Source organism: Triturus cristatus, chromosome 8, assembly GCF_964204655.1.
Source record: "Triturus cristatus chromosome 8, aTriCri1.1, whole genome shotgun sequence".
Taxonomy (NCBI): Eukaryota; Metazoa; Chordata; class Amphibia; order Caudata; family Salamandridae; genus Triturus; species Triturus cristatus.
This window is the reverse complement of record NC_140591.1, coordinates 11,273,517-11,301,450: the sequence shown is the minus strand read 5'-3', so window position 1 is coordinate 11,301,450 and position 27,934 is coordinate 11,273,517. Positions and strand designations below refer to the sequence as shown.

At 49.5% G+C, this 27,934-nt stretch overlaps 1 protein-coding gene across 10 annotated transcripts in view; it reads right to left on the bottom strand.

The window, feature by feature from the left end:
• Nucleotides 1-27,934, bottom strand: part of HAO2 (hydroxyacid oxidase 2) — a 210,921-nt gene that overhangs the window by 5,110 nt on the left and 177,877 nt on the right. For all 10 annotated transcript variants that reach the window (XM_085620721.1, XM_085620712.1, XM_085620715.1 and 7 more), the window contains 3 exons: nt 16,343-16,561; nt 9,470-9,628; nt 8,691-8,760 (listed from right to left, as the gene is read on the bottom strand). In XM_085620721.1, coding sequence (XP_085476847.1) covers nt 8,691-8,760; nt 9,470-9,628; nt 16,343-16,561 — 448 coding nt within the window. The remainder of the gene's footprint in view (nt 1-8,690; nt 8,761-9,469; nt 9,629-16,342; nt 16,562-27,934) is intronic.

Genomic DNA, 27,934 nt, shown 5'->3' with positions numbered 1-27,934 from the left:
TATCGACACCAGTACATTGTCTTCGTATGCCCAGAACATGTTTCAGTTCCCCCCAAGTTGGAAAGAAAAACGTACCACATAGACAGACAGAATCCCTTACGCGAAGTACACCCAATCAGAGGTGAGGACAATATTTTTAAACGCGTGTTTGTGTACACGCCCATAACTAAAATTGAATTATTAGAAATGAAGAAAGTAGTACCTAGCCATGACAAAGACCCAGCAGGTTTCCACCGTGAGATAAAAGACATGTTACTCATGGGAGAGTATACTTATCCTGACATTATGAAAATATTAAAAGTTTTATTGCCTGCCGGTATTTACGAGAAACTCAAAGAAAAGGAATGGGAGGTGGGAGACCAAAAGATAGATTGGACAGCATTAGAAAACGAAGAAAAGGCCCGAGCTGCAGGTTCAGGGCTCGGGGAAAGGACTACAGCATTACCAGGATTATTAGTGCAGGTACTACCACGTTTATTAACTACGAAAAAGGAAGACTGGGGTGCAATCTCAGCCTGTAAACAAAAACAAGATGAAGACACTAGTGATTTCTATTCCCGATTTGAAAAATGTTTTGGTATTAATAGTGGCATAAAAGCAAGTAGTGAGTCGTATCCACATCTGTTTGAGACAAAATTAGTTGAAAATTCCCTGCCCCAAGTTAAGAGTAGAGTATTAAAATTCGAGAGTACTTGGCAAGGTAACACACCATCACAGATGTTACAAATGTTACAATATCATCACAATAGAATTAGAGAAGAACAAGAACATGAACAAAGACGTATGAAAGACACGAAAATGAAAATGCTTGTTGCTCAGTCAGTTCCAGCTGACGGTCATAAAAAGGGTACGACACAGTCCAATGATTCAGTAGGTCCTGTTAGAGGGACATGCAACTATTGTAAACAGCCAGGTCATTATATACACGATTGTGCAGTTCTGAAACATAATATCTCTATGGGTATAACGAAAGAGAGACCACGTCCGCCTAGACAGGATCAGATCCAACAACAAGTACCTCAGAATATACAGCCTATGCCAGCTGTACAACAGACCGCACCACAACAACAACAACAACAACCACAACAACAGCCACAGCCTATTGCTGCAATACAAAACACGACACAACAAATGTACCAGTATGCACAAAATGACTATCCAGAGTATCAGCGCTACACATGAAATAGCCTAGAGAGGGAAGTTGGCCTACCCCTTATTGAGGTTCCCGTAGATCAAGAGGGTCCTTACGTACAGAGTCAAGTATTAGGGAAAGACAGAAAGTTTCTACTCGATACAGGGGCAAGCAGAACCACTATCAGTCACAGCGAAGTCCCAGGGGCACCCCTCTCAGGCTCACAAAATATTTCCCTTGGTTTTTCAGGAAAGCCTACTATTAACGAAGTATCGCAACCACTTGCATTCACAGTCGGTCCATTAACACGGACTACAGATCTATTGCTTACTAAATCATGTCCAGAAAACTTGTTAGGTATAAAAACATTGAAGGCTCTAGGAGCTGTAATATGTTGTTCTCCGGAAGGAGTACGACTGTTTTTGCGTGACTTTAAAGGTCACTACGTGTCTAGAGACATGGATCACCGGTTACAGAATCTACCTGCACATTTATGGGCGCAAGGCCCCACTGATGTAGGTTGTATGCATATTACACCATATCGAGTCACACTCAAAACAGGAGTGGTACTACCACGAATACGACAATACAAGTTACCCCCAGATGCTGTTGTGGCTTTACTGCAAATCATTGACGAGCTCATTGCACAAGGAGTGGTTGTGGAAACAGACTCCAATGTATGTAATTCCCCGATAATTCCGATTCTTAAACGAACTGATCCACAGGCACCACCAGTATATCGATTAGTTATTGATCTGCGAGAATTAAATAAATGCATTGTACCACAATACCCCGTGGTCCCAGATATCTCTTCATTGCTAACAGCCATAGATTCAGAAGCAACGTTCTTTACTGTAATTGATCTCAAGAACGCTTTCTTTAGCGTCCCAATCGATCCGGAAAGCCAATATTTGTTCGGATTCAGTTTAAATGGACGAAGTTTTAAATTCACACGCGCACCTCAAGGATTCACAGAAAGCCCCAGCATCTATAGCCAAGCACTGAAAAGAGAACTTGACAGTATCCACATGCCAGCTAACACTGCCCTGCTTCAATACGTCGATGATCTACTGATCACCGCCCGAAGCGAACCTGAATGTGAAAAAGCATCACTGACGGTTTTACATTTCTTAGCCGACAAGGGGCACAAAGTGTCTCCTTCAAAGCTGCAATTCTGTGTCCAGCAAGTTGTGTACCTTGGGCACTTGCTGTCCAAGGGGGGAAGACAGCTTACACCCGACCGTATCCAGTTAATTGTTAACATGCCGCCACCCAAGACACAAAAGGAGGTACGGGCATTCATAGGCCTCACTTCGTACTGTAGGCAGTGGATCCCTCAATATGCATTTCTAGCGAAACCACTCATTCAGTTGACAACACAGGAGGCAGCGACATCGACTGTCCTCCCTTGGACTCAGGAACATACGCAAGCTTTTGAAAGCTTAAAGAAAGCTTTATGTCAAGCACCTGTTTTAGCAACACCATGTTACAGTAAACGTTTTACACTTTTTGTTACAGAACGTGAAGGTACTGCTTTGTCAGTACTCACGCAGGAACAAGCAGGATCACACAAGCCATGTGCTTATTTTTCCAGTACATTAGATCCCGTAGCTCAGGCTCTTCCTGCGTGCCTGAAATCAGTCGCAGCAACAGCTTTAGCAATCAGACAAAGCGATGCCATAGTGTTAGGACATCAATTGACAGTACAAGTACCACACGCAGTAGAGGTTCTCTTGAACCGGACCCAAACACAACATTTGACTATAGCAAGACTGACGGGTTATGAATTGACATTGTTCCAGCCACACATAGAAATCAGACGTTGTAGTACATTAAATCCTGCCACACTTTTGCCATTAAGTGGAACAGACCCATTGGCACATGATTGTATTGAAGTTATTACTGTTACGACGAAACCCAGACAAGACTTGACAGATATTCCATTATCAGATCCAGACCTAACATTGTATGTAGATGGTTCATGCATGAGAACAAACACAGGAGAGTTAGTGGCCGCTTATGCAGTCACAACAGACACAGAAGTTATTGAAACAAATTGTATCGATACCTTGTCAGCTCAAGCAGCAGAGCTCATCGCTCTGACACAAGCCTGTATTCAAGCCAAAAATAAGAAAGTCAACATATACACAGATTCACGTTATGCATTCGGAGTCGTCCATGACTTCGGCGTGCTTTGGCGAGAGAGAGGTTATTTAACTTCTCACGGTGCCCACATCCAGCACGGCCCCCTTATTCAAGCTCTGTTAGATGCAATACATCTGCCGACTGCAATATCGATTATGAAGTGTAAAGCCCATACAAAAGTGACTGACATTATTTCTCAGGGTAACGACCTAGCTGACAGAACAGCTAAACAAACTGCTCAGAATCAGACTCATACAACTGACACGACAAAGACAATAGTTCCGACACCAACACACTGCATGACAGTTAAGGATCCCGCCCTTGATGTAATTGACATACAGACACATGCTACACCAGAAGAAATAAAGAGATGGACTGAATTAGGAGGGATCCAAACGGATCAAGGATGGATGACGAAGGGAAAATCTATATGGTTTCTCCCCGACTCAATGGTTCAAGTCATCATTAACACAATACATAGTCCAGCGCACCTAGGAGAGAAAGCTATGCTAGACAGTATTCAACACATTTGGTTCAATAAACACTTGCGAGCAGCAGCTAAACAGAAAGTACGTACCTGCATGATTTGTTGTCAGTTCAATCCAGGAAAAGGCGTACCTGTAGAACAGGGTGGATTTCAACCCCCCGATCACCCTTTTGAAGTCCTCCAGATGGATTATATCCAGATGGAACGATGTCGAGGATTCAAATATGTCCTCGTAGTTGTATGCGCTCTTTCCCGGTGGACAGAGGCGTATCCCGTCTCAGATTACACTGCCCCGACTACTGCCAAACAGTTAGTTCGAGAATTCTTCCCACGGTATGGTTTGCCCCGTGTCGTATACTCAGATAATGGCCAGCCATTCTCATCCGAGCTAATGAAACATGTTTCACTTCTGTTAGGCTATCAATGGAAATTCCACTGTGTCCGACATCCCGAGGCAGCAGGTCTCGTGGAGCGGCATAATCAAACTTTAAAATTAGACTGTCCAAAGTATGTAGAGAAAAAGGTGTCGACTGGATAGTAGCTTTACCAGTTGCGCTCTTTTACATGAGAATGGTAGCACACTCTCGAACAGGGCTATCCCCGTATGATGTGATCTTCGGTAGACCACCAAATATGTGGGGGACGCCTATACCTCGTAAAATCACTGATGTTGATTGTAATATGCTGACAGATTACCTGGCTTCCTTGATGTCTGCACTACAATCTTGTCGTTCACAGGTAGCTGCAGCTTTTCCCGATAACACTGAGGTGAAGCCCCATGACGTGGTTCCAGGAGATCTTGTACTTATAAGGAACTTCGACAGAAGGAACTCGCTGGCAGTCGCCTAAACTCGTCTTATTGACCACAAGGACAGCTGTGAAGATTGAGGGACGTAAAGGGTGGTTGCACTCGAGCCATATCAAAAAATTTCATGGACTATCATCCGACTTGAATTATCAGCCCTGCATTCCCTCACAGACTGACTCAAAACTCCCCCTGGTTGACAAGACAGAAAAAGAAAACTATAAACTGAAACTAAGGTCTAGCAAGTCAGACAATTTGATTGTTTAAGTCCTCTCCAAGGTGAATCGGTTGAATTTGTCTCTGACATATATCCTCTAGACCGAAATAGAGAGAGAAATAGACAGAAACAGCTCAAGAAACATGCGTACTGTAAATCACTTCGTAGTCACTGCATAGTGACATTGTTAATTATGTTTTTTCTAAGTCTTCTGATTATCATTGCCAGTATATTATTACACATGTATTACCCTATTTCCAAGCGTGCTTTCAATGCTACTGCCGAACATTCTTTTAGCGAATTACCCCCGCATGAGTTGTCCTATAGATTTGCGCTGCGCAACAACACATTCATTAGTATGTTACATCATTCTCATCAGACCAGCAATGCTACAAATTGTTGGATATGTGGCCGACTCCCTCCCTATCAGAAATACCAGGGAGTTCTGCCCCTCTTTCCGTATCCATTCACACACAATGGCTCCTGTGGAGCATGGTTTAGTTTGATTAATTCCCTAGATTCAAATTCAGTAGTTTATCAAGACAATTGGGTATGGGGAAACCTGAACCTAGTTTTGCTTAAAGTCTGCTACCCTAACAAGGAGGGACTCCCCAAAAGAACAGGAACTGATCTAGAAAATGAAGTATATGGATTAGGTAACTTTACACTTAATCTCATGATCCTGAACGTTGAATCCGAAGCTACACCAATCTTGCCCGCTATGTCAGTATTTCCAGTTAGAGGCGAATTATGTGTAAGAAAGAATGGTTCAATACACATGGGCCATAGTAAATGTACCACTGTAATAGAATTCAGTGATAAAGGCAAATCTACATTTAGAGCTTCTCGTCACTCCTACTTCATCTGTGGTCACACCGCATACATACGCCTACCCCTAGATTGGGATGGTACCTGTTACATCGGATTCCTTCTGCCACCTGTTTTCCTAGCCCCTCCTGATTATCACAGAAATACCCATTTAGTACACAATAGACAGCAGAGAGATCTCCCGATTGTCGACTACACTGAAACAGCATGGGAGCAATATACAGATTTCAATAAAGGTTTCTTTCCCTACATAGGTACAGTCACTAATAGTAAGCTGATACGTAGATTAACTAGAACCCTTGAAGCAGTAGTGAATGAAACTACTTCCGCCTTAGGCAACTTAACAGAGGAGCAGTCTGCGATGCGGATTGTTGTTCTTCAAAATCGTCTTGTCCTTGACGTCATTCTGGCCGATAGGGGCGGAGCTTGTAGGGTCATCGGATCAAGTTGCTGTGTTTTCATACCAGAAAACGCGCCGTCAGTATATAAGGCCATAACTCGACTTCATAAGATCGTAAGCCAGATACACCAGAATCCAGGCACCTGGACTTGGTCCGGTTGGTTCTGGAGCGTGTTGTCAGCCTGGGGATGGAGGATCCTATCCTTCCTAGGTATTGGCTTTCTCATACTATTCAGTTGCTGCTTGTGTCTACAATGTGGGCCAGCGATTTGTGGTCTGTGTGCCACATCGTGTATCCCGCCTTCGAATTTTCATTCAAGATCCCGGAAGAAGAAAGAAGAACAAATGATGCTATATGAACAGATTGATGGATTGATGAAGATGGATATTTCATAAGGGTCCGTAGGGGACAAGGAGGGAATGAGGAAATATGAATTTTTATGGTCAATTGTGTCCCCTATCTTAGACCCCAACGACTCCATGTACATGCTACAAGTACATGTATGTTCCCTCCAGTTCCAGCTATGAAGACGCAAATACATGTGCGTCCAACGCCAACATGTCCTCTTTCAGATCCGCCATGAATGGGTCGAATATTCCATTCCTAAGTATGATTGGCCACCGACTTTATATGGTTCACTTTTCTAGTTTTACAGTTCAGGCGAGTAGGCCCTGAATTCTGCCATCAAGCCTTTTCCTGCTTCTACCTCTGAAATGCTCCAGCCTGGACCTGCATCCGTATCCATGAACTTTGTCCTACTCCCTGCGCGGCTAACGGTGCCTGACGCGGCCTGTTGTCTGCCAAGAACTGTATTCAGCCTTCAAGTTATCTGCTCCGCTCCTCATCCAATGCATTCCTGTCCAGTAGTTTAGGTAAACATCCTTCCAGCTACCGAGCAAAAGGCTCGGCCTCGCTGTCTTTATGCAAGTAATTCATAGCCCCTGTCACCATGGAAGATTCCTGCCCCCTCGCATCTCATGTAGACACATAGACGCTTGTACATGCACTAACAGTCAGTATAGAATAGATTCCGTCCGAGAGACCTTTCCTTTTGGATAAACCAGTTCCTTAAACAAAGATATTAGATACAATTTGGGATTAGGTTGACCTGACCCCCCAGACTTATGTCTCCACATGTAGAGCTAAATGTCAATTCCCCTTCACCCTCTAGTTGCACGTCAATCACACGTCATGCGGCTGCGCGCGCATCTCTGCCAAATATTTCTGCTGACACTGCAGGATTCTCTTATGGATCCACCCACTTGTGACATCATTTTAAATGACGTTTCTAGTATACGCCCATTATTACGCCTATTTTCATTACGTATGTGTATTCTTATCTGTATTATCAGCTGTTACGCCTCCTGCATCTGTCTTAATGCAATGCTTTTCATATATATATGATTACTTGTCAATAATGTATTGCCTATCCCTTCCTGAACCTTCGTGGTGATGGAATAAGATTGCCTGGTTCGAACCATAATTCCTTTGTAAGGAATAAAGCCCTTTTCAGAACCTCTAATACCACGGATTCTGCCTCTTATTTTGACTGAGTTATTCTTACTAGACTTTACCGCATAAAAAATAGTACAGGTAATTTAAATATTTACCACAGTAGAAACAGATGACGGCCATCCACAAAACTTTCAAAACATTGTAGAAAAAAGCTGTGAAATCATTTTTTTTTTTAACGTACACAGATGAGCGTAGGCCAGCGGTCATCTTTAAATTTGGTGGACGAAAGTCCGCCATGGTGGCGTAGGTAAGTTCCTGCCACCTGATGGCCTGTACACTGCTGGGCGAAGTAGAAATCAGCCCCACTGACCTCTAGGGCACGTGAGGGTGCACCATCCTATAGCTAATCTCAACCCTATGGCGTCGTCTAGAATAGGCTTGGACGGCTCTCCCGCACAACCACTGCAGCGGCAAACATTGCCAAGGGAGACTTGCCTAAGGATTTGCATTTCAATAGATTTTAAGACCCAGCACACTATTGATGCTACCCCATCGTTAACAACGGGCAGCAATTTAATACCGAGAGCCAGTGCTAATCTGCGAGCAAGTCCCTAACTTTTAAATCAAAGTGAATCAGACTAAGCCGACATTGAGCCATCCAAAAGTTATGTATATATGTACGTGTGTATGTATGTATTATGTATGTGCAGGTATTTATATAGCACAAAACTAGCTGGTTGGCTAAAAGCTGCATTGGTAAATAAATATCTGAAAACAGCCCTATTCATACAAGTGATTGTTTATTACAATTATACAGACCACCCTCAGGCAGTAAGAGGCCCTGGTGACAATGTTCTAGAGGCTGGAGAGCTGTGCTGTTTGCCTAGATTGCTGCTCTGTATTTAATATTGGTGGAAGGTTTGATGAACAGTACTTATCAGGAGCTGGCACCACCGATGGCTGCCAATCATCAGCGGGTCAGGCATGGATTCTATCCATGATGGCTCACATCCCCCACCCACAAACCCAAAATGCTCTGAAGCAGTAGAGAGATGACCTCTTTACTGCTACATAGACCACCCTAAAAATGAATAAATAGATGAATCAGAGATTCATTGCGAGGGAGCTGGGCATGGTGGCATTCAGAACACTGGCTGCCCCAAGGCTCTTGGTTCCATCCTTCCTATAGTGCCTAGTGAATGACCAAGGAGACACCTTACCAGAAAGGGCCATGGAGAGGCGGAACTCGTCCATCAGAATCTGCAGGATCCCCCGCACGCCTTCTTCACCCTGAGAGGAAACAGGAAGTAGCTTAATATGCACCTGAAGTGATCTTTGAGGCTACCCCTGCCCATCACCAATGCATCACCCTCCAACACTGCAGCATCGATTGTACGTGTACACAACATGTCACCACTCTACTTACGTGCCCAGCAAACATGTAGACCTCAGTATTCCTCAATCCTTGCAGTGCTCATCACACATGCACACCTGAACCTTACTTCACCCCTTCAGTACTTGGCACATGTGTGCACATGGTGGTCCTCCAACCCTGAGTAGAATGGAAGGTATGCTCCCAGAAGAGGTCTGGCCAGGGCTGGTAAGGGGTGTGGGTGCACTATGTCTGAAGGGGAACACAGGAATGGTTTGTAGGGAGGATTTGCTCCCAGAAGATGGTATATGCAGAGTTGCAATAAGTGACATAGGACACCCACTGCAGCCACAGCCAAGCTCTTTCAACGTTCATCGTTTGCAAAGCGTTATGTGCCTTTTCATAGGTCAATCAACTCACTGGGATGGAATACTTATCTTCTTTGAAAACATTACGCATCAGGCAGCAAAACACACTGACATGCTTGGATCCCCATCTCCCATGCAGCGCTAGCCACTCCGCGAAACCCCAACAGCACCCACCTCTGTGTGAGAATTGACGCAGGACACAACAGCCCTACAGACCCCCCTACAAAGCGGCAGCAATTACTGGAGTTCTTTACACTACCTTGTAGGCAAGGCCCCAAACAATTGGCCGTCCGATGAAGACGCACTTTGCCCCCAGAGCAAGAGCCTTTAGGACATCACTTCCTGTTCGGACCCCTCCATCCATGTATACTTCGATCCTTCCTCGTACAGCCTCCACTATCTCCGACAGCGCATCTATCTGAAAACAAATGAAACAGTTACGACAGCAGGATCTCCTACCTGGCACGGCTACACCCCTGGAGGGTGAGAGAGTTTGGTGAACCCATATGACGCAAGAGTGGCCAATGGGCAGGATATGTGCAGAGTCCTGCCCATTCATTTCATAATGATCTCCTGTGAGATGTACATTCCTGAGTTCATCATTGATTCAGTAAACCTTAACAAACTGCTCCTCATTTTAACATCATGTTTGCCAGAAATTAAAATCCTTTACTTTTCTATGGTCAGGTAATGTATTCCGCTACAGTCCACCCATTAAACACAGGCAGGTCAAGGTGTTTCAAAACACCAACTGTACAGCCAGTGAGAGACCCTGAATCTGCAGCCTCCTTCTGATGACCAAGTCAATGGGAAACGATGGCTCCAGGCCCAGACCAGAAACTAATTATAGGAGACTGAAACGTGTTAAGTACAGGAGCGAAAGCAAAGTCATGCCCTTCTGCATACTTGTATCAAAACCTCCTCCTCAGTTTCCACTCTGTGTGACTTAGAAACGGTGATAGGATAATATTGATCTGAACGACACAACAAATGACCCTGATTTGCAGGAGTTATGCCCTCGGGTGCCAGATAGGTTGTCTCTCACACCTTCCACTTCGACTTTCAGTAGCGCACCCCTAAAATGATTATCCTCGGTGTGGTCCAACTTCCGGCCTGATTTTGGCTTTGGTGGACGTGGTTTTGGTGGACGCGGTTTTAGTCGATCAGGGAGATGAAGTAAAGTACTCTGTTGCCCTCAGGATTTTCTCGCCTGCCAAATTTTTAGATGTCCGTCGGTCCAGCGGACATCTCCAGTATTGGCAGATATCGCTGTCACAGCAGGTTCTGTCAATGCATTGCTAGTTTGCCAGATGACTGTCAGCATGATGGAGCCGTACGACAAATGTACGTTTTTTCAAATTTGCCAATTCACAAATCCAAACTGGGATTTTGTTTTGGAAACGACGTCCTCTCACCATGGGGCCTTTCTCCCATGAAGAGAGGGGCATTTCGCAGTTTTAAATGTCTCTAACTGCTAGGGTTTACCTGGCGGGGACGGACAGTGAAAACTGGTCATGTGTTTGTCCACTCTAGATCTGTCGGCCGTCCAAGGTTTATACTGGTGGCAGTGTTCCCCGCATACCTTTCTGAAGCCTTTTTGTGAAAATAGATGCAAATCTTACTGAGTTCCCAAGGTGTTCCAAAACACCCAGATTTGCTCTAAAGAAACTAAGTCTTCACAAAACACTTAGGCGCCTATACCTACTACAGGAGATATAAACACGCTTTCCTAGCGAAATAGGGAAGCCCTAGGTGTCAGCGTAATGTTATACACCCCCTGACACCAGCGAAAAAGAATTTGCTAAACCACTATCAATTGCATCCCTTATCACTATCAAGAAAACTAAACAGACCATTCTGCACACATTCTCTCGAATACAGTACAGGCCCTACACAAAATAGACAACAGACTACACAACAGATGTGATATTCACATAGAGAAATGGGCGAAAAGGTTAAACTCTTGGTAGGGGGTCTCGGTGCCCCTCAGAACCCATGCCCTTCTCACAACTCAAAGATTAATTTAATCTCAATGATCTAGGCTTCTTCCACTTCCTAAAAATTAAATTACTTATAGCTAGACGTACATCACCAAGCTCTCACACCCTACTAACACGCTCCCACTCTCTCCCACTAAATCTTGGCAAAGAAAACCAATCCAGGATGAATGGGAAACGCTCATTTCCGACTCAAACTTCACCCAGGAGGACGTCAAACTGGCCGTCCATATGGGAGAACCACCCTACCAGCAAGATGACCCCATCCCCAGCACAATGTCTGTACTGGACTGCCAGTATGGCCCACTGGACTGCAGCCGAACCCTGTACACTGGGCTTTTGCCCTCGGACACCTGCTGGTGCTGCGAGGAGGACGCTCCTGGAGTGTTTCTTCACTAGAAGGATCTGGCTGGACATTAGCAGTCCCAGATCACAAATCCCCTTCGCCATTACACGAGGTACCCTCCCCCCGGACAAAAAACATGCACTGAACAAAGACAAACAAACTCTATGGGGCATCTTGGTGACAACCGGCCTCAAAGGAATCCTCTCTGGATGGAAAGACGCATCCAACCTCCTCCCACACCTGGTGGGAAGGGGTTCAAGTCACCAGAGGTGCAAGGAACTCGCTAAGCACTTATCGTAGGACTCCACCACTGGAAAGTGGAAACATCTGGATCAGATTAGAGAGCTATAACTCAAACCTGTCCCTACAGCAGCACTAATGATCATCCCGTCCACTCCCCACACCCCCACCCCTTTAACAGTACCCCACCCCTGCATCCCACTCCCACCCCCACTCCCCCACCCCTTTAACTGTACCCCACCCCTGCATCCCACTCCCACCCCCACTCCCCCACCCCTTTAACTGTACCTCACCCCTGCATCCCTTTACCCCCCCCACTCCCCCCACCCCTTTAACTGTACCTCACCCCTGCATCCCACTCCCACCCCCACTCCCCCCACCCCTTTAACTGTACCTCACCCCTGCATCCCCCTCCCACCCCCCACTCCCCCACCCCTTTAACTGTACCTCACCCCTGCATCCCCCTCCCACCCCCACTCCCCCACCCCTTTAACAGTACCCCACCCCTGCATCCCACTCCCACCCCCACTCCCCCCACCCCTTTAACTGTACCCCACCCCTGCATCCCACTCCCACCCCCACTCCCCCACCCCTTTAACTGTACCCCACCCCTGCATCCCACTCCCACCCCCACTCCCCCACCCCTTTAACTGTACCTCACCCCTGCATCCCTTTACCCCCCCACTCCCCCCACCCCTTTAACTGTACCTCACCCCTGCATCCCACTCCCACCCCCACTCCCCCCACCCCTTTAACTGTACCTCACCCCTGCATCCCCCTCCCACCCCCACTCCCCCACCCCTTTAACTGTACCTCACCCCTGCATCCCCCTCCCACCCCCACTCCCCCACCCCTTTAACAGTACCCCACCCCTGCATCCCACTCCCACCCCCACTCCCCCCACCCCTTTAACTGTACCCCACCCCTGCATCCCACTCCCACCCCCACTCCCCCACCCCTTTAACTGTACCTCACCCCTGCATCCCTTTACCCCCCCCACTCCCCCCACCCCTTTAACTGTACCTCACCCCTGCATCCCACTCCCACCCCCACTCCCCCCACCCCTTTAACTGTACCTCACCCCTGCATCCCCCTCCCACCCCCACTCCCCCACCCCTTTAACTGTACCTCACCCCTGCATCCCCCTCCCACCCCCACTCCCCCACCCCTTTAACTGTACCTCACCCCTGCATCCCCCTCCCACCCCCACTCCCCCCACCCCTTTAACTGTACCTCACCCCTGCATCCCCCTCCCACCCCCCACCCCTTTAACTGTACCTCACCTCTACATCCCCTTACCGCCCCCACCCCCCCACCACTTTAACCTTACGTCACACCTGCATCCCCCTCCCACCCCCACTCCCCCCACCCCTTTAACTGTACCTCACCCCTGCATCCCCCTCCCACCCCCCACCCCCACCCCTTTAACTGTACCTCACCCCTGCATCCCCCTCCCACTCCCCACCCCCACCCCTTTAACTGTACCTCACCCCTGCATCCCCCTCCCACCCCCCACCCCTTTAACTGTACCTCACCTCTACATCCCCTTACCGCCCCCACCCCCCCACCACTTTAACCTTACGTCACACCTGCATCCCCCTCCCACCCCCACTCCCCCACCCCTTTAACAGTACCCCACCCCTGCATCCCACTCCCACCCCCACTCCCCCACCCCTTTAACAGTACCCCACCCCTGCATCCCACTCCCACCCCCACTCCCCCACCCCTTTAACTGTACCTCACCCCTGCATCCCCCTCCCACCCCCACTCCCCCACCCCTTTAACTGTACCTCACCCCTGCATCCCCCTCCCACCCCCCACCCCTTTAACTGTACCTCACCTCTACATCCCCTTACCGCCCCCACCCCCCCCACCACTTTAACCTTACGTCACACCTGCATCCCCCTCCCACCCCCACTCCCCCACCCCTTTAACTGTACCTCACCCCTGCATCCCCCTCCCACCCCCCACCCCCACCCCTTTAACTGTACCTCACCCCTGCATCCCCCTCCCACTCCCCACCCCCACCCCTTTAACTGTACCTCACCCCTGCATCCCCCTCCCACCCCCCACCCCTTTAACTGTACCTCACCTCTACATCCCCTTACTGCCCCCACCCCCCCACCACTTTAACCTTACGTCACACCTGCATCCCCCTCCCACCCCCACTCCCCCACCCCTTTAACTGTACCTCACCCCTGCATCCCCCTCCCACCCCCACTCCCCCACCCCTTTAACTGTACCTCACCCCTGCATCCCCCTCCCACCCCCCACCCCTTTAACTGTACCTCACCCCTGCATCCCCCTCCCACCCCCCACCCCTTTAACTGTACCTCACCCCTGCATCCCCCTCCCACCCCCCACCCCTTTAACTGTACCTCACCCCTGCATCCCACTCCCACCCCCACTCCCCCACCCCTTTAACTGTACCTCACCCCTGCATCCCCCTCCCACCCCCACTCCCCCACCCCTTTAACTGTACCTCACCCCTGCATCCCCCTCCCACCCCCCACCCCTTTAACTGTACCTCACCCCTGCATCCCCCTCCCACCCCCCACCCCTTTAACTGTACCTCACCCCTGCATCCCACTCCCACCCCCACTCCCCCACCCCTTTAACCTTACCTCACCCCTGCATCCCCCTCCCACCCCCCTGCTCCTCTCCACACACTGCCCCCACAAGAAGGCCCTACTGCGCTCTCCTGTCCTCTCCTCTATTCTCACCTTTCTTTCTCTCTCCCTCTGCACCCACCTTTACCCAGGTAAGGTACCTGCCACACCTCCCCCAGTCAGCGACTCCACCCTCTCGTCAGACAAACATTAGACATCAGACCGTCACTCTCATTTCCATACACAGTTACTCTTACACCTCCCCTCTACCACTATAAAAACTCCTGGATTAGGGGCTGTGCTCGTGTATTCATACAGCCGGCCGGCACCATGCATCCTGTAGGTTGAATCATCTGTACCTTCTCACTGTGTCTTCCTGTAAAGATAAAATCCCAATAGAACTTTTCTTAAATTACAAAAAAAAGATTATGAAGCCATGAACTCCAGTAGACAGGCGTGCCACTGACACTGCGGGGCTCCAACTGGGATGAATAAAGAACTGATCAAGAAGCCGTCAGCGACGAGAGGAAACATACAAAGAGTCGATGTAAAGGCTGAAGGGGTGCAACGTGATCTCTGTGACACCATGAAAGCCTCGGGAGACTCAAAAAAAAAAAAACAGGAGGTTGATGAACGCTGCATGTGAAAGTTATGATTTGGAAATCATGGGGGGGGGGGGGCTGTTCTTCTTCTCTTTAGCTTGAAATGAGTTAGAACCTGACTTGTTCTAACATGAACCGGCCGTGCGCTAAAGATGGCGGGCGTGGATAGAGCCTCCTCACCCCGCGCTGACCCGAACCAACAACACCCGACAGCCTCAGACTATCGCTCATACGAAGAGTCCAATTGTAATCCCTGCATAAACTCTAGGAGCAGCTGAACTCAACGCAACGGTATATGGGAGAATTCCCAAGTGTATTCTGTGGTAAAATGTTCCTTCTTGCCAGTCACTCATTGGTGCATATCCCAAGAACCCTGGGCTCGCCTAGTGATGGATGAAATCCGTTGTACAGGGTCCAATCCAAGGGTGCGAGAACCCTTGTGCCCAATCTTAGGAGGCGAATCTATGCTGGATTGTGCATCGAACTTTACTGAGGTCTTTATACTTATGAGCTGCAGGTTTTGCTGCTAACAGTATCGATTGCATGTTTCTTGTACTTCGAATTAATAATTTATTACAAACATCTTTAAATCTGAACCGTGTCTCGCATTCTTCCTGAGAACGCTACAGCTCGGATTCTTGATTTAAGGTTACATGTAACAGGATTCTGGGGCTTTCTAAAGCAACACATTCATTTTTGACAATATTGAGGCATTCAGCAGTTGAATGCACATGTTAACAAGCATTGGCAAAGGCAATAGATCTGGCCTAGGAAAACCATTGCAATGTCCATTTTTAACACTTTATTTTAATTGTATACATGTCACAAAACATGCCATCTTCTAAATGTGGAGGGTATATGCTTGCAATAAAAAACACTTTAAAAGTAAATTAACTATTGCATACACTTTTAATAACACAGTGTGGGTGTGTTCAAGGACGCAGATGTGTTTAGAACAAGTAAAGGAACCATTTTGAGTTTTAATGCACATCCAAGGAACATATGATTCTTATAGCACACTATTCTACGAGAAAACTTAGACTTTATAACCCCCTCCCAAATAAGGAATATATGGCAAAAGAAATAACAAAAGAAAAGGTTAGACAGAAACAATCCCCATTAAAAGTATGATTACAGTGTTTGTATCCCATTCACCTGATTCTAGAATAATTCTCATTCACTGGACTGTTGTAACTTCAGAAGAAATCAGAGGACTCTCGTCTCTGGCACGTCCGCTGCTCACCGACCTCAGAATGCTTACCCGACGGTTCTGAACCTATGTTGGCTTGGGTTCAAAGTGGCATAGAGATCTCACCCGTCGACCAGACATGTACTTACTGTGGCCGGTTCCCCGTCCAGCTGCCTTCCGCCATGGTTGGATACGACAATTCCCTGAACACCGTGCTCCACGGCCAGCTCCGCGTCCTCCTTTGTCAGAATTCCCTTGATGATGATTGGCAGATGGGTCAGGCTCTTCAGCCAACCGATGTCCTTCCAGCTGATGGACGGGTCGAGGGTATTGAGAGGAACCCCATAGTTGTCTGGGCCATGGTCTTCCTATAGAGAGAGGCACAGACGCCTACAGTGATTAACCGAAGCACGCAGGTTCCTGGACCACTAGAACGGTAAAACATCATCAAACTGCAACAGCTTGAGACTGACGCGCGGCTTGCTTAGGTTGTGATTTTGGAAGCATAAATTACAATTATTTACAAATGAAAATATATTTACTTTTACCAAGTCGCTCGACTGCGCCCCACATGTTTATTCTACTAGATCGTTATGCATTTCATTGGACAAATATCGAATATGCAGATCACACCAGTGCATCTACCAGAGAAGCCACTTTCCATTTGAGCACTCGAAGAAGAATCAAACCCTGCTTACCCCCAGATGACTTTCAGTCAGTAGACCAATCCCTGGTCATCTCCCGCCCAGACTACAAGCCAGGCTGACTCAGCAGTCCAATCCCTGATCATCTCCCGCCCAGACTACGGGCCAGGCTGACTCAGCAGTCCAATCCCTGGTCATCTCCCGCCCAGACTACGGGCCAGGCTGACTCAGCAGTCCAATCCCTGGTCATCTCCCGCCCGGACTACGGGCCAGGCTGACTCAGCAGTCCAATCCCTGGTCATCTCCCGCCTGCACTACGGGCCAGGCTGACTCAGCAGTCCAATCCCTGATCATCTCCCGCCTGCACTACGGGCCAGGCTGACTCAGCAGTCCAATCCCTGGTCATCTCCCGTCCAGACTACGGGCCAGGCTGACTCAGCAGTCCAATCCCTGGTCATCTCCCGCCCAGACTACGGGCCAGGCTGACTCAGCAGTCCAATCCCTGGTCATCCCCCGCCCACACTACGGGCCAGGCTTACTCAGCAGTCCAATCCCTGGTCATCTCCCGCCCAGACTATGGGCCAGGCTGACTCCATTAAGGGCCATTCTAAACTCCTCTGCGAGGCTCATCATGGGATCGAGCAAACGCGACCACATCACAACTGACCTGAAACATCTCAGATGGCTCCCGTTGGAAGCAAGGATTCTGTCTAAGATAGCCTGCATGGCTCTTAAGGCTGTTCATCACAACACTCCCATCTACCTGGCTAAAAAACCTGAACTATTGGGTGGGAGTCGCTCGCCAAGAAGCTCTCTCTATTGGTGAAGCCACAGAAGTTCAACAAAAAGAAAACTTAGAACCGCTCCTTTTTGTATCTTGCCCCCAGAATATGGAATGAAATTCCTCCTTGAAACTAGATCTAATCCTTCGACCACCTCCTTCAAAAAACAATTATAATAGCTCTCGTTGGAGAGATACCTTCAGCATTAGTTACTGATTAGGTCCAGGAGCTCCTGATCCCACCAAGTCGGACTACCCTTCCATAATCCGGAGTCAGTCGCCCTGGCCGCGGCGCCACACCTCTTCTCTACCCTTCCAAAATCCACATTTGTAAAGTACAAACAATCCCCCGTAAGGGTCTCTAGGCCTCTAGGCGCTGGGGGCCGTCGGGAAGATTAAGCAAGCTATTGCCCAGAGTCACATGGTGCTGGGCTAATCTGCCGCCGGCACCGGGGATCGAACCGTGATCCCCAGATTCTGGAGTCAGTCGCCCTGGCCTCAGCGCCACACCTCTTCCCTTCCCTCTATTCTTCCATATTAATTTCTGTATCCTATGTTTTCTAAGCCGTTTGTTCCCATTGTATATAATTTGTTTCGGTCCTATTCCATTTTTTGTGCTTTTGCTGATACTTCTTATTTGCTACTTGCACAACATATTGCTAAGTGTATTCTTATTGGTTTATTGCCTGTTTTTTTTCCGTGCTTAACTTGTTTTGCTATTTATACAGCGCTCCGATACCCGGACGGGTCTTGTTCGCGCTATACAAAACGCCTTAAATAAATAAATAAGGATGAATTAAAAGTGACACTCAAGGTCTTAATCTGTGTTGCGGAAAAGATCACACCTAATTCTCTGGCCGCAAACCCCCCCAGCAAAGATTCATCAGCACCGGAAACCAAAGTTTCCCTCTTACGTGGTTTAAGACGTCAGCGATTCCTCATCATCAGAAAGGTAATTTTGTTTTCAGACAAACTAACCTCTTTTGTATCTTGGACGTCAGCGTATCACCCATGTACATCTGAAACCATGCACAATGGTCTTTGATTACTGATGGCCAAAAACCAATGGAACTATTAACGAACAAGCCCAACGAGTGCGGAGCCTGGACACTTCCCAAGGGCCATTCTTGGAATCCGCTCAGCACAGACCCAGTTAGACACATTGAATTATATTGATTCAGGACTGGATATATTCTAGAAAACTACCTCGCTACCCAAGCTTTGGATCTAGCCTCTCGCAAACAAGTCCGTGGTCCGCGGTATCAAGTATATACAAGTCATGGCTCAGTGTTTCTATAGGTGTAATAGGATTTAGGCCCCCGAGTGGCCCTAGGGCAAAGCTCCACCACATATGTCTGGGTGTTTTACATGCCCGTTTCTGTCTCCCTTAGAAGTGAATCCCAGATTGGCAGTCACAAAAGACAGAATTCTTTTCCAGATCGTCCCTGAGGTGTATCAAATGACCCTTGCCAAAAAGAGGGGAGTGTAAGTTGTGCTACAGTTGTCTGGCAGTGCAGGGTCTAATAAGGCTTCCTTTATGAATGAGGTAAAAACTTCAATTGTACAGCATTATGGAGCCTGACTGCAAACATGCGGTTTAATTATTTTCTTAATAACCATACGTAACAACTGGCTTGGACCCTTAATACTCAGATACTTCTTTCATTAACTTTGGTGTGCAAGTATAGTTCTCCGTCTCGCCTTAACTTTTTAACCTGCGTGCCCCATCACCGCCCTCGTTAATTCGTTTTCATGGCCTCCGTTTAGTTACTTACACAGATCTTCTTTCCTACAGACAACTGGCCAGGAATGATGCATCCTTGGACATCTATCTACAGGAGACAGGGAAATGGAGGCAAGACATTGGCTGAAAGTCAATCCAGATATGACAGGTGGAAATCATGCCCTCTGGCACTCAGTTCTGTGGCCAAAGGATTAGGGACTAATGGCCAACCCTTTAAAAAGTGGTAAAAATGTACAACCGGGGGCGTGGCCTGGCGGCACCAGCGATGGCCACGAACTAGCGAAGCTCCGGGAGCGGTGTAAGCTCCCCCGATGATCCGAGCTACCATCCGTGCAATTATCCGGCCCCCACTGACGTGCAGCCATATCGGAGGGTGAGAGGCACCGAATGATCCGACCCCGAGGCCGCCCGGTGCCCGGACACGCTGCTGGCGCCGAGGGACAGGCGGCGGCCTAGATGCGAGCCTGCAGCCGGGACCTCAATTTGTGATTCGACCTGGCCGTTGGCGGTGCAGCCCTGCGGCGGGGGTGTGACGCGAGCCCCCTGGATCCCTGTGAGTGACGGCGGGAGCGGAGAGGAGAAGGTGGGTGAGCGGCCCAACGTCGAGGCATCGGCTGCTCGCACCTGATCAGCGGAGGAGGCTGGGGTGCGGCGGAGGAGTCCTGCGGCGACTCCGGCACTAGCTGAACTCGTGGGCAGACGCGTGCTGGGACCGGGCCACACAGTGAGTCCCCCTGGGAGTGTGCACGGCAGGAGAGGCTCCTGCGTGGTGGGCTCTGGAGGGGGGGCGCACCTGCAGCTTCGGTAACGCCTGGCCCCTCGGGACTGTGCCGCGCCGGTTGCCCGATCTGGACGCCCCTTGTGGATCGGCTCTGGGGGGGCCCTCGAGGGCTGTCGGCGCTGTTGGGCCCAGAGGGTCTTACTGGCAGCCTCGCTGGATTGGAGGAGGCTCAGGAGGCCCAGAACTGACGACCGTCGGCCTGCGTGAGTCCCGTGGAACAAGTGGGAAGGCCGGCCATCTATACGCTGCACCGCCCGCGGCCCCGCTCGCAGTGGTGCTGGGAGACCACTAGACCCTGACTGTCGCTGCGGGTGAGAGACGGCGGTGTCGTCGGACCCCTTCGCCCGGCTGTTGCCCGTCCGATAGGGAAAACCGACAGGCCGCGCTTGGCGTCCGGTCAGGCGGCGGGCGGCGGAGATTACCTGTCTGGACTGGGAGGCGATGGGGGGTAAGGGCCAACGGAAGACCGCGCAGGCAAAACTCGACAAATACGCGTTCGCCAAAGACTCGAGGGGCCCGCCGCAACGCGAGGAGCTGTCGGGGGAGGCCTTAGACTCCGGAGCAGCACCCAAGGTGACCTTGGAGGATATCATGGCGGCCCTTACTAACGTGCAGACCACGGTGGGGTCGATCTCCACGGATGTTTCCCTCCTGCGCGCGGATTTTTCAAAAATTACCGACAGGGTGAAAGAAGTGGAAAAGGTGACAAAATCCCTCACGGCGGACACTGCCTCACTGCTCCAGAGGGTCGGTCGTTTGGAGGCGGATAACAGGCTCATGGCGTCGAAATTGGACGATCAGGAGGGACGCTCCCGACGGAACAACGTCCGAATTACCGGGGTTCCCGAGAACGAAGGGGGCCCCGTCATGGACCTCTATGTTGAAGAACTCATACAATCCAAGCTTCAGCCCCGCGGACTGTCCACCCTCTTCTCGGTGGAGTGGGCGCACAGAGTGCCGGGAGGTAGGTCCCAGCCCGGAGCGCCCCCTAGGCCAATCGTGGCACGTATCTTTAATTTTAGGGACCGCGATGCTATACTGCAGGCAGCGCCGGTGGCGCCGCCCTTGCGCATTCAAAATTTCCTGATCTCCTTTTTCCCGGACTACACTGCGGCGGTGGCCAAGCGGCGCAGAAGTTTTATAGAGGTTAAAAAAGAACTTCGCCACAAGGAACTTTCATACTCTATGCTGTTTCCGGCTAAATTGAGAGTAGTGGCGCAGGGCAAGACATGGTTCTTTGAAACGCCAGAGGAGGCCCACGACTGGCTCGAGGGCTGGCGGCCTGTGGGTGGTGCCGACAGATCGAAGAGGCGGCAGCGACAAGACACAGAATGGAACGGGAATTCCCAGCCGTGTCGACAGGAGGGGACGGAGCCGGGCCCCGCGGGTCCAGACTCGGATGACTGAACTGTTGGTACCTGCCACGCGCCGGCGACATGAGGAGGAAGAGATGCACCCACCGCAAAAGGGGACAAAATGAGTGGCACGGGGATTGTTCATTATGGGGCTCCTTCCTTACGAGAAATGCTTCCAGTGCCTACGAGTAACAAAGGGAATCGGATGGTGCACAGTTTGAATGGTTACGAGACAGTGTGGAGGCTGGGGGAGCGGTGCCGGCTCTCGGACTTCCTTCCCTCTACACGCAAGTACTGTTGATGGGATTAAAGCACTCTGCTATGTTGGGGTGGCGGGTAGTTCGGGGTCCGTCTGGCAGGGAAGCAGGGAGGGGGGTAGTTGGGGGGCGAGGGTTTTCATTACGGAGTTGTTGGACTTTTATGTTTTCTTTTTTAGTTTTTTGGTTCGTCAGTCACCTTCAGTGGGTCATGGGCACATTCATACACAATACTAAGACTATAACGCACAGGGTAGATACGCTACAGGATTTGATCCTGACACGGGTCGACTCACACATGAATAGCAACCATTCTGATGATGACTACGGTTCCGCAACGGGCTGATTGCCAGACCCCGGGTGGCCCATTGACGGTGCGGTCGTGGAATGTGAATGGCCTGGGCAATAAAATTAAACGGGGGTTAGTACTACAATACCTTAAGAGGCATACTCCATCAGTGGTTCTCCTACAGGAGACCCACATAGTGGGAACGGCCGTTAAGGCACTCGATAGATGGGGTTTTAAAATGATAGCGCATTCAGAGTTTACCGCTGGCTCCAGGGGCGCTGGGATCCTCATCCAGAAAAGTTCCCCCCTGGTGGTGAAAGGGAAGTGGGCAGATGACCAGGGACGCTTTGCAGCAATGGCTGGGCAGTGGGAGGGGCGCAGCTTTAATTTTGTCACAGTATATATCCCTCCGGCATTGCACTTGCTTGCTTTCCCGGCTCTGGGGGGTTTTCTGCTAGGCCTACCCCCTGGAGAACTGATACTGGGAGGCGACTTCAATACCACAGTAGACGATGAGTGGGACAGGCACCCCCACAGGGAGCGGAGCGCAGCTTCCTCGCCTTTGCGTGACTTTATAGACGCGATGGGATTGCAGGACACCTGGCGCATACACCACCCCAAGGAGCGTCAATACACACATCACTCCAGCGCGCACAACAGTCTTTCACGTATCGACTACCTCCTTACTTCCCCGGCATGCATTGAGAAACTACAGGAGGTCAAACACCTCCCCAGGGGTATATCTGATCACTCCCCGGTGTTGCTGTCATGCTCCTCAGGCCTGCTAGGGCGGAGACGCATTTTTCCGATACACCCCGGCTTTTTAAAAATTCCTAACGTACGCAAGACCCTACACAAAACCACAAAACACTACTTCCAAGACAACACGCAATCGGTTGGCTCACCCATTGTTCTCTGGGAGGCCTACAAGGCAGTGCTGCGTGGACAGGCCATTACGGCCATTACAGCCCACAAGCGTAACTTGGCACAACAGGTGTTAGAGCTTGAGGAGGCGGTGACCGAGGCAGAAAGGGAGCACACCCGAGAGCCCACCGACACGAGCGTCCAGGCACTGCAACTCGCTAAACAAACATACAGGGACCACTTATGGGAGGCAGCCCGGTCGCGTCTTACGAAAACGCAACATACAATATATGAAGTGGGAGACAAGGCTGGCAAACTACTAGCTTGGCTAGATAAAAAAGAGAGGGCCAGCAGATGGGTAGCGCAGATACGGCTGGCCACGGGTGAGGATGTGACGAATCCTGACGACAAAGTGAGAGCCTTTGCAACCCACTACGAAAAAGTGTACACCCCCGTGGTAACGGCCTCCGTGGACGACAACCTAGCATCCCTGCGGGACATACGTCTTCCGCGCTTGACTGAGGAGGATGCGGATGCATTAGAGGCTGACCTCTCCGCAGAAGAGATCGCCCTAGCCGTTCAGGGCCTCCAGTCCGGGAAAGCCTTGGGGCCGAATGGGATTCCGATAGAGTTATATAAGAGAGAGGCAGACACGGTAGTTCCCCACCTGCTGAAAATGTATGAAACCAGCTTGAAAGAGGGCATACTCCCCCGTGACCAGAGAGTCGCGACACTGGTGGCGATATTAAAACCCGGGAAGCCTCCTCATGACTGCGCCTCCTACAGACCTATCTCACTCCTTAACGTAGAAGCAAAAATCCTAGCGAAGGTGCTAGCGACCCGTCTACAGCCTCATTTGCAGACGCTCATACACCCTGACCAATCCGGCTTTATGCCGGGACGCAACACAGCGATGAATATTAGGCGGTTGCATGGCATACTGGCCGGAGGACCCTGCATTCAGGCGGATGCGGTTATCATATCGTTGGATGCCAGTATGGCTTTTGACCGTGTGGAATGGCCCTTCCTCTTTGCAGTGCTTACGCGTTTTGGTTTTGGGCCCAAATTTTGTGCTTGGGTGCGTTTGTTATATAGAGCGCCTCTGGCACAGGTGGCGGTGAACGGACGGCTATCGGAGGACTTTCCGCTTGGGCGGGGAACTAGGCAGGGATGTCCTCTCTCCACGCTGCTGTTCGCCCTAGTGCTGGAGCCCTTGGCGGCATGGATTAGGCAGGATCCGATCATCACAGGATTGAAGTGGACTGAGAGCTGGGACGACCGTGTCTCGCTCTATGCAGATGATATCTTAGACCATTTAGGCCGCGTCAGGTATACTATCAGTAGCCTGCTGGACATTTGTGAATCGTACGGTAGATTATCCGGTTATTTGATCAATTGGGCAAAGTCAGTACTTTACGTCCTGCATGGACCCATACCACAACTCCCTAGAGGAGTAACACTGTCGGTGGCGGTGAATGGTTTCCGATACCTCGGCATTAACATCACGCCTGACTCAGCCCTATTCTTTGAACGCAACCTACTTCCGCCCCTCCGCAGACTCCGGAGCGATGTCAAGCACTGGCATTCTCTCCCGCTGACTTTGCTGGGAAGAGCAGCCCTGTTCAAGATGATGGCCCTCCCGCGCTTTCTGTATGTGCTACAAAACACGCCCATGCCGATCCCTGACTCCTACTTTAAATTGGTGGAGGCGGAGGTGGGTAATCTGCTGTGGGAGGGCGGGCCCCACCGCATAGCTCTCTGCAAACTGATAAGTTGGTACGACGGGGGAATTGCCCTACCCAACATACGCTTGTATTACTGGGCCTCCCAGCTCACGGTAGTCAATCAGTGGCTGCATGCGCCGCAGGATGATCTGGCCCTGCGCATGGATAGGCATAAGATGGGGTGACAGGAGTACTTCGTGCCTTATATGATAAATCCCTAAAAAATACCCTAACGGGCCCCACAAAACACACCCTACACATATGGCACACGGCGCAGCGCAGACTTGGTTGGGAGGGTGTGATCACTCGACAGACACCGCTATGGGTCTCTCCCGCGATAGGCATGATGCATTTAAGTAAGGAGTTTGCGGGGTGGGACCTGATAGGCATCTCCAAGGTCGGTGACCTCTGGAAGCGGGGTGAGATGGTCCCGTTTGAGCAACTGCAGATAGATTATCAGTTGCAACGGGCGGAAAGTTTCAAATTTCTACAAATTCAACATGCCTTGAGGAATTTCATACCTAGAGGAACCACCCCACCCGAGTCCTCCCCACTTGAGGATCGTTTACTCATAGACTATCTGACCAAGAAAGCTATATCACTGACATACCGTAAGTTAGTGAACCATCAAAAAGACGCCACAGAACTTCTTAAACGGAAATGGGAGATTGACATAGGGGACAGTGGCGGGACCGCGGGAGGTGGCGGTTTCGTCCAAACTAAAATTGGTACAGTTTAAAATACTACACAGGATATACTACACTAGATCCACGCTACATAAAATGGGGAGAGCGGTTGATCCGCTTTGCCTGCGGGGATGCGGCCTCCAGGGTACCTTTTTTCACACGATTTGGGACTGCCCTGCCATTGCCGGATATTGGAGGGAGGTTAGGGCAACGGTCTCCCGAGTAACCAGTCGTGAGGTTCCCCCTGAGCCTCGGATGTGTTTATTGAATATATGGGATGATACAGACCTAAACCACGCTGAACAAACCTGGGTGACCATAGGACTGATATTGGCAAAGAGGAATATTGCACGGCACTGGGGGGCGCAAGCAATCCCCTCGCACGCATGGTGGTGTCGTGACTTGGATGGCGCCATGGTAGCGGAGAAGGTGGTATGTGGTAATAGGGGTTGCCCCCGGCGATGGCAGAGGATATGGGGAAAATGGAACACCTTCAGGGGTCATATATGCGAACCCCCATTGTCGGGATCAGAGTCCGACCTCAGCGAATAATGCAGAAGATACACTCCACTATTAGAGGGGATGGGGTCCACGTATGGGATTGCTTGTGGGAGTTTACCTGTGTTGTATGTACAGATGACGTATGGCCATTACAAAGTGTTATCACCTATGTTAATGTTGACGGAGATGAATACAACCTGTGTCGTGAACATGAACTCTGTATAAGGAAAGGTGCAAAATTACTGTTAATGTTTAAGGAAAAAAAAAATGTACAACCGAAGTGTCACCAGCAGTAACAACCTGCACCTTCGACCTTAAATTACCCGTCTTCTGACCGCAGAGGCTGCCATCAAGTAGTCTTGGCTTTGATAGACTTAGATTACATTATACTGGGGTAAAAAATCTGCTTCTTTGCATTGACTTTCAGTTGTATAACAAACTGACAGCTTGCCTAGCTTCATCTTCACATGGTAACATCAACGCCCTACTTGCTGCTCTACTCTTGCGTCCTATTCAACAAAGAGACATGTTGTGGGTGTTTCGGTTGTAGCTTAGCTGGCGTGCATTCAGCACCAGTAGGAAAAAGTAGTTTAAAGTCTATTGTTTCTGTGCTGAAAGATAAGTCTACACTTTCAGGTTCAGATGTCCCCAACTCAGAGTTGATTTTCACATTTACATCAAGTTTTGGGTGGAAGCAATTGAAGAGACACTTACAAAACACCAAAGAACCACATCTTTGTTTGCCTCTCCTTCGAATGAACTGGGTAGCACATGGTAGATTTTAGATAAGTCTTGTGTGGAACTCCTTGCCGAGCCGATACGGTCGGAGTAGTGTCTGCGTTTGGCTGCCTTTTTACAACCTCAATAAAGTTTTCTACCGGCTGATCTATTAATTGAGTTTGATCAGTTGATCAATTTTGATGTATGATTCGAGATTGATCGATCAATCAAGTTTCATTTCTGCCGCTTCCTTTCCAATTGGTGCCAGTATGTTTCAAACGACACAAGGTCTGAAGAAAACCATGGTTGGTGCTTCTTTTATGCCCCAAAGGTTTTTGATTCTTATCGGCGGCAACACATTTATTATTATTGGCAAATTTTAATTTAATTGATCTAACATTACTGAAGGTGGAGATCCTGTGTCAATCATGAGCGTGTATTCAGACAGAAAGAGGCGAAATCTCATATTTAGGGAAAGGACTTACACAAACATGTAAAAGTTTGCTGTTTGCGATTACGATGCGTCAATCACATTTTATCTCTTATTTTGAAGAACTGTGAGAAAAACAATGATCTTCTTTTGCAGCAGGCTGGTGATACTTGCTGAATAGACCTGGCATAAGAACACACTACTGTGCAGTGGTTAGTGAATCGAAAGAGACGAGTCAACGCAAGAGCCACCACTTCAACAAAGAACGGTCTGTGCCACTGCCAGAGCAGCCCCAGAAGGCTGTGTAGCTTCAGCGTCGGACACCACTGCACTGGTGGTTCCAAGAGGATGGGTTTGCGCATCGTCCTTAGGACTGGGCGAAACAATCCGCACCACCGGTGCAGTTTGTCCACTCCGCGTTAACTCACGGAGTTCAAGTAAAACTCCACAGCGTGGTAGAGTTTTTTCTTGCGTGCAGCTCGTCAACGTTAAGTTGGCGAGTGTGAGCATGAATTTGTGTCCCAAGCGTGATTTTCAGGTGCTGGAATGCCTCCCGGTGAGATTCCTCGATGCGGGGGGCACAGCAGTTCACGACCGTTCGCATTGAGAAAGCAACATTCGAGTTGAAAATCTACCCAAGCGGCAGAAAGTAACAGCGCCCTCTGGCGCACCGCGTAGTGCCATTTGCACTGATTTTACAGTGTGGAACAAGCTCCTGGTGCTAAAAATCAGTGCAACATGCCGAATTTCACCCGCTCATGGAACTCCACGGAATCTCGCAGAGTTTTTATATAACTCTGCGGAATTTCAACCAACTCCTATGTCCCCAGGAGTCCTTGGCAGTCAAGACAGCAGGGAGAAGCAAGAACCACAGCTGCCAGCAGCACGGGCGGATGAGTTTCAATCACCCAAAAGCTGTGTTTTGTTTGCCATGGATGGCGTCTAGGCGTACGCATAGGTCTGGC